The sequence below is a fragment of the Narcine bancroftii genome, chromosome 1, assembly GCF_036971445.1.
Source record: "Narcine bancroftii isolate sNarBan1 chromosome 1, sNarBan1.hap1, whole genome shotgun sequence".
In the NCBI taxonomy this organism is placed as follows: Eukaryota; Metazoa; Chordata; class Chondrichthyes; order Torpediniformes; family Narcinidae; genus Narcine; species Narcine bancroftii.
The window spans coordinates 381,847,397-381,860,328 of NC_091469.1; the positions used below are offsets into that span (position 1 = coordinate 381,847,397).

At 39.5% G+C, this 12,932-nt stretch overlaps 1 protein-coding gene across 4 annotated transcripts in view; it reads left to right on the plus strand.

Moving 5' to 3' along the window:
* cdyl (chromodomain protein, Y-like) overlaps positions 1 to 12,932 on the plus strand; it is a 261,787-nt gene that overhangs the window by 232,937 nt on the left and 15,918 nt on the right. For all 4 annotated transcript variants that reach the window (XR_011349819.1, XM_069913498.1, XM_069913497.1 and 1 more), the window contains one exon: positions 1,981 to 2,237. Coding sequence is in view for 3 of the 4 variants with exons in the window: in XM_069913498.1 (XP_069769599.1) it covers positions 1,981 to 2,237 (257 nt within the window). In the remaining variant the exon portion in view is untranslated. The remainder of the gene's footprint in view (positions 1 to 1,980; positions 2,238 to 12,932) is intronic.

A 12,932-nucleotide genomic window follows, 5' to 3' on the forward strand; every position in this document is an offset into this window, starting at 1 on the left:
GTTTTACACCCTTCCTCTCTGAGAGCAAAACTGTTCTGTCTCCCTGCAAAAATCACATGCTCTCCCAGGCCAGCTGTATCCTGATACTACGTTGCTTATTGCAAAAAGCATTCTGTAAAAGTCCTGCAAAAAATCTGTGTTTTAAAATGTTTGTGTGCAAGCTGCTCTAGCAATTCCTCCCAAGCCACCTCAAAATACTCTGTCACACTACAATTCCAAAAATAAAACAATAGCGATATACCCCTTCCCTATACAATGTTGTCAGAATGACAAAAAGAAAATAATTCTAACCCCCTACCGAAAAGCCCTGGATGTTTTGACATAGAATTAGAGGTCGTGTAGTTCTGCTGAATCTATAAAACATTTCTAACTGAAGGAAAAACCATGTACATAAATAAATACATTCAATGATCAAGACAAACAGTTATAGTCCATAAAATGACTCCAAATTTTATGAAAATTAATGTTAATATACAAGATGGAACACCTGATCTTTTCTAAATTAAGACATACATGACATGACATAACAACTGAGTACTAGTGGGAGAAACAGGATCTTTCCATCTAAGTAGGATAGCTCTTCGAGCTATAAGAGTTTTAAATAGTATGACTTGACAATCAGATGAAGAAAATAACTATATATCATATAACACTCCAAACAAAGCCGTTAAAGGATTAGATTCAAGATTAACACATATTATTGACAAAACATAAGAAATCTCCCTGCAATAAGGTTCAAGAGCTCAACAAGACCAGAATATATGCTTCAAGATTGCTTCCCCATTGTTACATTTGTCACATTGGGGATTTACATCAGAAAATATATAGGATAATTTGTCTTTAGACATGCAAGTCCGAAGTACAGTCTTGAACTGAATAAGAGAATGAAGTGTTAAATAAGTTAAGAATCCAATCCCAATTTTTATCTTAGATAGAAAACTGTAGATCATGCTCCCATGCTCTTTTAATCTTATCGAGGGAAACCTGATGCAATTTTGAAAGTATATAATATATACAGATTATTAACCCCTTCTGGGAGGGTTGTAATTTGAAAATGACATCCAGAATGTTAGATTCACCAAGTCATGGGAAAATTTGGTAATTGAACCAGTTTTTAAAAAAAAATTCTGATCTTCAAGTATATTTAAAAAATTGTGTTTAGTAAATGAAACCTCACTGATAACTGTTCAAAAGATATGAGACAACTGTCAACAAACTAGTCTCAAAAACACTGAATACCATTATCATACCAATTGACAAATGTCGAATCATATAAAGGAGGAAATATATAATTAGATGATATAAAACTTGATAAGGAAAAACCTTTTAAATCAAAAAAAATTCCTGAACTGAAACCAGATATGCAAGGAATGTTTTTATTCAGGCACCTGCCTGCTTTCTTCTCATGCCTTGATGAAGAACTTGGGGCCTAAATGTTGATTATATCCCTTTGCGTCCTGTAGACACTGTGTGATGTGCTGAGGTTTTCCAGCACTTTTGTTTATTGCTTTACAATCACAGCAACTGCAGACTTTCCTATTTAAAATTGGTTAAGGATCTTTTTGTGTTCTTATTGCTCTTATGTGAATTTTATTTAATTGATTTTCTATACTATACAGCAAATGGCATCATTGCACATGTACTTTAGCATCTGGAATTGAACCTTACACCAAAAAATTGCAGAAAGAATTCCATTCTGTGGTTTATGCATTTCTGTAAAAATGTCTTCCAAGATCACCAGTATGCTCACCCTGCTATAGATGGTATTAAGTAACTCTTCTACATTTTACTTATTCTACATTGAAACAGTGCAATATTTTCAATAATGTCTTCAATAATAGTTTTAACCTGTTGCAATTTTTTAAGAAACGAATCCTTTTAATACTGCCAATTTCTGGTTTTAAATTTATATCTGATCTTACAAGATAATTATACTTTTCATGGATTTTAAAGCATAAAACTTTGTTCTTTCTCCTGCAGGTGCTCCTACTTTCTTGGATGCTTTGGGGGCTAATGGTACAGCGAATATTCAAAGTTCCGTAACAGGAGTGCCAGGAAGTAAGAGAAAATTTATAGATGACAGACGGGACCAACCTTTTGATAAGAGACTAAGATTCAGTGTGAGACAAACTGAAAGTGCCTACCGATATAGAGATATTGTTGTCAGAAAACAAGATGGGTTTACACACATTTTACTTTCTACTAAGTCATCAGAAAATAATTCCTTAAATCCAGAGGTGAGTAGTTTTTTTTTTGTTGATTTTCTGAAGATTAGCAAAGCCATTCTCCTATTTGGTTTTACTTCCTCACTACCGTTATCTAAATTTGGGTGCTTAATAGTGAACACAGTACAAATTTAAAGGTAGGAATTGCAACCATATTTGTTTTGTAATTATTGTATTTTCAGCTGCATTTGTTAGCTGAATTTATTTTCATGATACTTGCAATACACCAGAAACAAGTCATTTTAGAATAAAGAAAATCAATTGGCATGCTGAAATTGAAGGAGTCGTCTGTCTGGTTTTGTGCGCCACCAGAAGGTCAACCTTTGCCATTACAGCATTAAACAAAACTTTGTTAGTCACTGAGCTTTTACTGGTTAATCTTTGTTGACCCATTTAAAATAAATTCCCAATCAAATGGGGAGCACCTGTGCTTTGAAATATCATAAATCTATTTCCTTATTTGCATCATCCCTGGCCCCTTTAGTTAGCCACAGATGGATCCCTTTCCTTGTTGTATCCTTAAGTCTCAAGTAATGTGCTTTTGATAATTATGAAATATTTCTTTAAATGTTTGCCACTGGTTAGCTGTTCTTATGCCTTTAAATTTGGTTTTATAATCCACCTGAGACAACTTTTCTATTTTGTGTCTATAATTATCTTTATTTGTTTAAGACTATCTACTCCCTCAGGTTAATATAAAAGAGCTTAGTCTTCATTGAATATCATTGAATTGTAGTATAACATTATCACAGTATCATTTTGGGGGAATTTTTGTGTGCAAAGCATCCTGACAAGGTTGTGAATGAACCTAAAACAAATGCAAATCTCTTTCATTCAATCAATTCATAACTTTGCTTCAACAATATATTGAGTGATTTGCTATTTTAGATTTGTAATTTCAGTAGCAGCTACATGTTTTTCATAACTTTGAGCATCCATAAAATTTAATCAACTCCACACCAGATGCAGGTGACCTTTTACTTATCCTCTCTTTTACTATTGAATTTGAGGGTGGTTATTTAGAATGGAAGCATATGACCAATGGGTTGCAACAGGAATTGGTGCTGGGTCCATTGTTTGTCATCAAAATTCTTGAGTCTGATCATAATGGAGTTAGTTATTTGCAAATGACACCAAGAATGGTGGTATATTTGCAGTGAATAAGGTTATCTGAGTTTGCAATATCTTGAAGGATAAAAATAGGTCAAGGAGTCAAGTGTGAGATGTTGCATTTTGGTAAGTTGAAGCAGTACTCCATAGTAAAAGGTGGGCCCTAGGGCCATAGTTCCTTGAAAGTGTTGACACAGGTAGACAAGGAGGTTAAGAGGGCATTTGGCCCATTTGCCTTCATTAATCACAGCAGTGAATGCAGGAGCAGTGATAACACATTACAACTGCACAAAGTCAATGGCGAGACTGCTCTTGGAAAATGGTGAACTATTCCAGCTACCTGGCTATAGGGAAGATGTCATTAAGCTGGAAAGGATGCAGAAAAGATTCAGAAAGATATTACTTGGACTTAAGAGCTGGAATTATCAGGGGAGGCTGAAAAGGCAGGACTTTTTCCCTGGAGTGTAGAAGGCTGAGGGACAACAGTAAAGAGGTATATAAAATCATGAAGGGCATAGATAAGTTAATCATCATAGTTCTTTTCCTTGGGTAGCAGAGTCTTAAGACTTGGATTTTAGGTGAAGAGGAAAGGTTTAAAAGGAAACAGAGGGGCAATTGTTTTTCACACAATGTAGAAGCTGTGCGGAATGAGCAGCCGGAGGAGGTGGTAGAGGCAGGTACAATTTCAATATTAAAAAGAAATTTCAACAGGTATATAGATCATAGGAAAGTTGAGAGGAGTATGGGCTCAACACAGGCAAATGAAACTAACTTGGGTAGACAGCTTGGTCAGCTTTATAAGATGGCTCAAAGGACTTGTTTCCATGCTAGAAATCTCTGTAACTAAGTATCATAGATTTGTCATCAGTTGACCACTTCTTAATCCTTTTTAAAATTGGGGAGTTTCTGCCTATTTCTTGTGAAACTAAAAACTTCAATCACATTGATATCTTTAAACTTTTAAACTTTACAGTAGCTCAGCATATGTGCTGATCTTAATCTTTCAATAATTCCTTGTGTAAAAAGTTACAATTCAGATAGAATTTCCATTTTACAAAATGGTTACCATAGAGCACCAGTTGACTATAATATAGAATCTGTAACAAAGCAGAACATTGGAGTGTCTTCAAACGACAGTTAACTCCATATCACCAAGAAGATACAGATGCGTCATGGTAGGTTTTGATTGTGTGAAATAAATTTAGAGAGAGAATTCCAGAGCTTGGGGCCTCAGCAGCTGAAAGTGGAGCAATTCAGTTTGGGGACCGTGAAGATATGTGGGATAAAGCTCAACACCCCAAGATGGTAATTACTCTGATTCAATATCCTGACATTACTTTAAATTGTCTTCGGTGAATTTACGTTTTATTTTTCCTGTCCAGTCTTTACTCAAAGAAGCATTCTGCAGGTTTTCTTTTACAATAATTTAGATTTTTAATATCCATATATTATAATACACCATAACTCCACAGGATCTGGTTTTAAAAGGTTCTTGTCTTGCATTTTTTTCATACACCATTATATACTTAGAAATTAATAATAATATGTAATCATATTTTTGGGAGTATTTAACTAAAGAGGACCAAGTTCAATTTCAGGCGTCACATAACAGATCAATGGTGTAGGTCATGTAATATGTCAGACGTTGTGTTGTAGCTGCATGATGTGGGAGTTGGTGGATCCCAATGTGGTTCATGATGACTACATCTGCAGCAAATATTGGTTGCTTGAAGAATTCAGGCTCAAAATGGAATATGAGCTTCAAGCACTGCGTCACGTCAGGGAGGGAGCGAGGTAACTGAAGAAAAATAAACATAGGCACTTTTTAAAAAAAATATCCTGAACCAGACAGGTACGAGGGAGAACCAAGTGAAGTAGAAGTTGAATCGGACACAGGACAAGGATTCAGAGAGTTTGGTAAAGAAACTTTACTATTGGCTTGGCTTTGGAGATCAAAATGTATCTGGGTAATCTGCAGCAGGTCTCTGAAAGAATCATTGCAACAGACTCTTAAAATCATATCTGATAAAGTGACAGAAACTAGAGATGTGACTGGTCAGGTGCAGAATACCGTAAAGTAAATGGATAAGAAATTAGCAGCTATGGAAGACAGAATAAAAGGAAATGAATTTGAAATACAGCAAGTGCCACGAGTGAAAAATTTGTAAGCAGAATCAAAAATAATGAAGGAGCATTTTAGTCAGAAGAGGGACACTTTGGAAAATGACAGTAGAAGAAATAACATCAAGATTTTGGGGCTAAGAGAAGATGATGAAGAAATTTTTACAAAGTTTGATACCGCAAGTACTGGGAATGGAAGAATTTAAAGGAGACATTGAAATTGAAAGAGCGCATAGAGTTTTAAGACCAAAACCGCAAGAAGGTCAAAACCCTCATCCAATATTGGTTAATTTCCTTCGCTTTGAGGTGAAAGAGAAAGTGTTGGAATTAGTAGCAAAGCAAGCAAAGGCAAAACAAGCTCCACTGATCTACCATGGAAACAAGATCTTCTTTTACCCGGATATAAGTTTTGAACTGTTGAAAAAGCGATAGGAATTTAATGTAGTTAAAAATGTTTTGTGAAAGAAGGGATATGCATTTGTTTTGAGATATCCTGCTGTATTGAAATTTTTTCTTGATGATAAGCATACATTTTTTTCAGATCCTGATGAAGCCAAAGCTTTTGCTGAATCTTTTCCTGCTAAGATGTAAAGTAAGGGGTAATCTGCTAAGATGGAAAGTAAGGGGTGAGGAGGTATACTGTTTGGGGGGGTTTGATGGTAAAACTGTAAGGGTGGGGGCTAACTGCCTTGGATAACTAAGGAAATCAAGGAAGGTACCAAACTAAAAGCTTGTGTGTTTAAAGTTGCCAAGAGCAGTGGGAAACGAGAAGATTGGGAAACCTTTAAGCAACGAAGAACCAAGAAGCTTGTAATAAAGGGATGGTGAGAAAAGATTAGCACAAAATATAAAACAGACATTAAAAGTTTTTATAATTGTATAAAGTGCAAAAGAGTGGCTAAAGTGAAGGTTGGTCCCTTGGAAGATGAAAATGGGGAATTGATATTGGATAATGAGGAAATGGCTGACGTTTTGAATAACTATTTTGTGTCAGTCTTCACAGTGGAGGACATGTCGAACATGCCAAAGACAAATGTTATGGATGTGATGGGAGGTGAGGATCTGGTTGTAATCACTAAAGATGTCGTACTCATAAAATTTGAGGGTCTAAAGGCAGTTAAATCCCTTGGTCCTGACGGAATGGATCCCAGGTATTGAAAGAAATGACAGAAGTTATAGTTTAGGTTTTGATGATAATTTCCCAAAATTTTCTGGACTCTGGGTAGGTCCCAGTGGATTGGAAAATGGTGAATATTATGCAACTATTCAAAAAAGGATATAGGCAAAAGGCAGAGAACTATAGGCCAGTTAGTTTAATGTCTATGGTTGGAAAAATGCTTGAAAGTATCATTAAAGAAGAAATAGAGAGGCATCTGGAGCAAAATGGATCTATCAGGCAGGCACAGTATGGATTCAGCAAAGACTGATCCCGTTTGACAAATTTACTGGAGTTCTTTGATATAACAAGTGCGGTAGATGGAGGGGAGCAGGTGGTTGTTGTTTACCTAGATTTTCAGAAGGCATTAAATAAGATGCCACATAAAAGACTTAAACAGAAGATGAGGATGCATGGAATTAGGGGTCAACCAGTTTACCTATCTCGGCTGCACCATTTCAGCGGATGCAAGGATTGACAACGAGATAAACAGACTCGCCAAGGCAAATAGAAACATAGAAACATAGAAGATAGGAGCAGGAGTAGGTCATTCGACCCTTCGAGCCTGCTCCACCATTCAACGAGATCATGGCTGATCTTAAAGTTCAGTACCCCGTCCCCGCCTTCTCTCCATAACCTTTAATACCCTTATACTGAAGAAATAGATTTAATTCCCTCTTAAATATATTTAATGAACCTGCCTCTACTGCCCTCTGTGGCCATGAATTCCACAGATTCACCACCCTCTGGGTAAAGAAATTCCTCCTCATCTCGGTCCTAAATGGTTTGCCTATTATCCTCAAACCATGGCCCCGGGTTCTGGATTTTCCCATCATTGGAAACATCCCATCTGCATCCATTCTGTCCAGTCCTACCAGAATTTTATGTCTCATGAGATCCCCTCTCAATCTTCTAAACTCCAGTGAGTACAATCCCAATTTGCGCAATCTTTCCTCATAAGCCATTCCTGCCATTCCAGGTATCAGCCTGGTGAATCGCTTCTGCACTCCCTCCATTGCAAGAACATCCTTCCTTAGATAAGGTGACCAAAACTGCACACAATACTCCAGGTGGGGTCTCACCAAGGCCCTGTACAGCTGCAGTAAGGTATCCTTGTTCCTATACTCAAACCCTCTTGATATGAGGCCAACATACCATTTGCCTTTTTAACTGCCTGCTGTACCTGCATGATCGCCTTCAGAGACTGGTGTACAAGTACCCCTAGGTCTCTCTGCACTTCCCCATCTCTTAATCTATTGCCATTCAAATAGTAATCTGCCCTCCGGTTTGTATTACCAAAGTGGATAACCTCACATTTAGCCACATTGTAGTGCATTTGCCATGTATCTGCCCAGTCCCTCAATTTATCCAAATCACACTGGAGCTTCCTGACCCCCTCTTCCATGCACACAACCCTTCCTAGCTTAGTGTCATCTGCAAATTTGGAGATATTACATCCAATCCCCTCATCCAGATCATTAATGTAAATTGTGAACAGCTGGGGTCCCAGTACAGATCCCTGTGGTACCCCACTGGTCACCGCCTGCCACTCAGATAACGAGCCATTTATCCCAACTCTCTGTCTTCTACCTGCCAACCAGTTCTCAATCCACATCAATACTTTGCCCCCAATCCCATGAGCCTTGATTTTGTAAGCCAGTTGTTTATGCGGGACCTTATCGAAGGCCTTTTGGAAGTCCAGGTACACCACATCCACTGGCTCTCCCCCATCTATTTTACCTGTCACCATCTCAAAGAATTCCAATAGATTTGTCAAGCACGATTTACCTTTTGTAAATCCATGTTGACTCTGTCCAATCCCTTCTCTGCTAGTCATATGCTCCACTATTACATCCTTAATAATGGATTCCATCATTTTACCCACTACTGATGTAAGGCCCACTGGCCTATAATTCCCCGCTTTTTCTCTACCCCCCTTTTTAAATAGTGGGGTAACATTAGCTAACCTCCAATCCATGGGTACTGATCCTGAGTCTATCGAGTTCTGGAAAATAATTTTTAAAGCATCTGCTATCTGAATGGCCACTTCTTTAAGCACCCTTGGATGTAGATTATCAGGCCCTTGGGATTTATCTGCTTTCAATCCCATCAATTTCTCCAAGACCATGTCCTTAGAGATACTGATTTCTTTCAGTTCCTCCCTTGCATTAGTCCCTATGTTTCCCAACATCCTTGGGAGGTTATTTGTATCCTCTCTTGTCTTTTCTTTGGCTTGGCTTCGCGGACGAAGATTTATGGAGGGGGGTAAAAGTCCACGTCAGCTGCAGGCTCGTTTGTGGCTGACAAGTCCGATGCGGGACAGGCAGACACGGTTGCAGCGGCTGCAGGGGAAAATTGGTTGGTTGGGGTTGGGTGTTGGGTTTTTCCTCCTTTGCCTTTTGTCAGTGAGGTGGGCTCTGCGGTCTTCTTCAAAGGAGGTTGCTGCCCGCCAAACTGTGAGGCGCCAAGATGCACGGTTTGAGGCGATATCAGCCCACTGGCGGTGGTCAATGTGGCAGGCACCAAGAGATTTCTTTAGGCAGTCCTTGTACCTTTTCTTTGGTGCACCTCTGTCACGGTGGCCAGTGGAGAGCTCGCCATATAACACGATCTTGGGAAGGCGATGGTTCTCCATTCTGGAGACGTGACCCATCCAGCGCAGCTGGATCTTCAGCAGCGTGGACTCGATGCTGTCGACCTCTGCCATCTCGAGTACTTCGACGTTAGGGATGAAAGCGCTCCAATGGATGTTGAGGATGGAGCGGAGACAACGCTGGTGGAAGCGTTCTAGGAGCCGTAGGTGATGCCGGTAGAGGACCCTCTCTTGTAAAAACAGAACTAAAGTAAGAATTTAATTGGTCTGCCATTTCTCTATTCCCCATTATATATTCCCCTGATTCCGACTACAAATGATCTACTGTGGATTTCACCAATCTTTTCCTCTTGACATATTTATAAAAGCTTTTGCAGTCGGTTTTTATATTTGCCGCAAGCTTACTTTCGTAATTTATTTTTGCTCTCTTGATTAATCCCTTTGTCCTCCTTTGATGCATCTTGAACTGCTCCCAGTCTTCAGTTGTGGTACTTTTTTTGGCCAATTGATACGCTCTTTCACCTAATGCTGTCTCTAATTTCCCTTGTTATCCACAGTTGAGTCACCTTTTTTGGTTTATTTTTATGACAAACCGGTATAAACGATTTTTGCAATTTCTCCATTAGATCTGTGAATGCTTTCCATTGTCTATCCACAGTCAACCTCCCCATAAACACCACCCAATCAATCTTACTCAACTCCCATCTCATACCATCATAATTCCCTTTATTTAAATTCAGGATCTTAGCCTCGGTTTTAATTTCATCACTCTCCATGTCGAGTGAGAATTCGATCATATTGTGATCACTCCTACCCAAAGGGCCTCGTACAACAAAATTGTTGATTAGCCCCTTATCATTGCATAATACCCAACCTAAAATGGCCTGCTCCCGAGTTGGTTCCTCGACATATTGGTCTAGATAACCGTCCCGTAAACATTCAAGGAATTCCTCCTCCTCAGTATTTTTACTAATTTGGCTAGCGCCTTTGGAAGACTACACAAAAGAGTCTGGAAAAACAACCAACTGAAAAACCTCACAAAGATTAGCGTATACAGAGCTGTTGTCATACCCACACTCCTGTTCGGCTCCGAATCATGGGTCATTTACCGGCATGACCTACAGCTCCTAGAACGCTTCCACCAGCGTTGTCTCCGCTCCATCCTCAACATTCATTGGAGTGACTTCATCTCCAATATCGAGATGGCAGAGGCCGACAGCATCGAATCCACGCTGCTGAAGATCCAACTGCGCTGGGTAGGTCACGTCTCCAGAATGGAGGACCATCGCCTTCCCAAGATCGTGTTATATGGCGAGCTCTCCACTGGCCACTGAGACAGAGGTGCACCAAAGAAGAGGTACAAGGACTGCCTAAAGAAAGCTCTTGGTGCTTGCCACATTGACCACTGCCAGTGGGCTGATATCGCCTCAAACCGTGCATCTTGGCGCCTCACAGTTCAGCGGGCAGCAACCTCCTTTGAAGAAGACAGCAGAGCCCACCTCACTGACAAAAGACAAAGGAGGAAAAACCCAACACCCAACCCCAACCAACCAATTTTCCCTTGCAACCGCTGCGACCATGTCTGCCTGTCCCGCATCGGACTTGTCAGCCACAAATGAGCCTGAAGCTGACGTGGACTTTACCCCTCCTTAAATCTTCGTCCGCGAAGCCAAGCCAAAGAAAAGAAAGAAAATTATCATAGATAGAGGATTGGTAACCAACCAACAGAAAGAAGAGAGTTGGGGTGCAGTTGTGTTTTTCTGGTTGGCAATCGGTGGTGAGCTGGGTGCCACAGGGATTGGTGCTGGGCCCACAACTGTTCACCATATAGATTAATTATCTGGAAGAGGAGACAGAGTATAGTGTATCTAAGTTTGCTAGTGACACTAAATTGAATGGAAAAGCAAATTGTGCAGAGGATACGGAGTGTTTGCAGAGAGATATAGATAGGTTAAGTGAGGGGACAAGGGACTAGCAGATGGAGTATAATTTTGGCAAATGTGAGATTATCCACTTTGGAAGGAAGAATGGAAGATCAGAATATTATTTAAATGGCAAGCGATTGCAGCATGCTGCTGTGCAGAAGGACTTGGGAGTGCTTGTGTATGAATCGTAAAAGGTTAGCTTGCACATGCAGCAGGCTATCACGAAGGCAAATGGAATGCTGGCCTTCATTGGTAAGTACTGGTGAGACCTCATCTATAGTACTAAGTGAAGTTCTGGTCTCCTTACTTGAGGAAGGATGTATTGGGTTTGGAGGTAATGTAGAGGAGGTTTACCAGATTGGTTCCAGAGGTGAAGGCGTTGGCCTATGAGGAAAGAGTGAGCCGTCTGGGTCTGTACTTGCTAGAATTTAGAAGAATGAGAGGGGATCTCATATAAAATTATGAAAGACATGGATAAGATTGAGGTAGGTAAACTGTTCCTCAAGATTGAAGGTAGTAAGTTTAGGACAGATACAAGGAAGAACTACTTTTCCCAGAAGGTGGTGAATCTGTGAAATTCACTGCCCATTGAAGCAGTGGAGGCAACCTCAGTAAGTATATTTAAGGCAAGGTTGTATAGATTTCTACATAGGTTAAGGGAATTAAGGGATATAGGGAAAAGGCAGGTAGGTGGAGATGAGCCTAGCATCAGATCAGCCATGATCATATTGAATGGTGGAGCAGGCATATGTTCTTATGAGAAAAAAGATGATGCAATCCATTTTGAAAGGATAAATCAGGTGAATTCCCAAATCTGAGGAATACAGGTAATTCAAATACAGTGAAAAAATAATAAATTTGCTTTAACTTACAAGTTCATGGATGTTTTTATTTGGAACATAAGAATTTAAGAGTGTAATTCTAAAGATAAGTTTGAAGACATTTTTCAATTCGGGCTATCTTATTTTCAAAAACCTCAATACAATGAGAAGGCACAGAATTCAGTATCGCCATAAGAGGGGTTTGTACTGAGGCTCTGGTATCCTTGCAATGCAACATAAGTAAGTTGAATGCTAACAGGAGTGGAAAATTAATACAGATTTTTAATCTATTTTATTAAGATCCATTTCCTGCACATGACTGCAAATCAAACTAAAACTCTGCTACTTGCACCTGATAGATGTTGCTTTATATTCTATCTCAAAGTCTTGGGAATGCTTCCTTCATCAAAATCCATGTCCTAAATATGATCATTTGTAACTGGTCACTGAATGATACTGGTGAGACAAGAAGACAGCAATTCATGTTTCTGATTTTGCATGTAAAACATAAAAAAGGTTTAAAAAAAAGATGAATGATTAAACAATAATTAAATAGGGCATAAACAGATCAAACTGAAATTTCAAATACATTGTCAGAGTACATACATGCATCACATACAACCCTGAGATCCTTTTTTCTTGCAGGTGCAGCAGACTGCAAACAGATAATGAATGTAAACAAACAGCCAGAGCCCTTAAATGAGTCCCTGATTGTGTTTGTTGTTGAGAAATCTAGTGATGGAGGCGTAGCAGCTGTTCCTGAACCTGGTGGTATGAGTCTTGTGGCACCTATACCTCCTTTCTGATGGCAGCAGCTAGAACAGAGCGTGTACTGGGTGGTGTGGATCCATGATTGCTGCTGCTCTCCAATGGCAGCGTTCCCTGTAGATGTTCTTGATAAGTTTTGCCTGTGATATCCCGGGCTGTGTCTGCCACCTTTTGCAGGGCTTTACACTCAGGGGTATTGGTGTTCACATACCA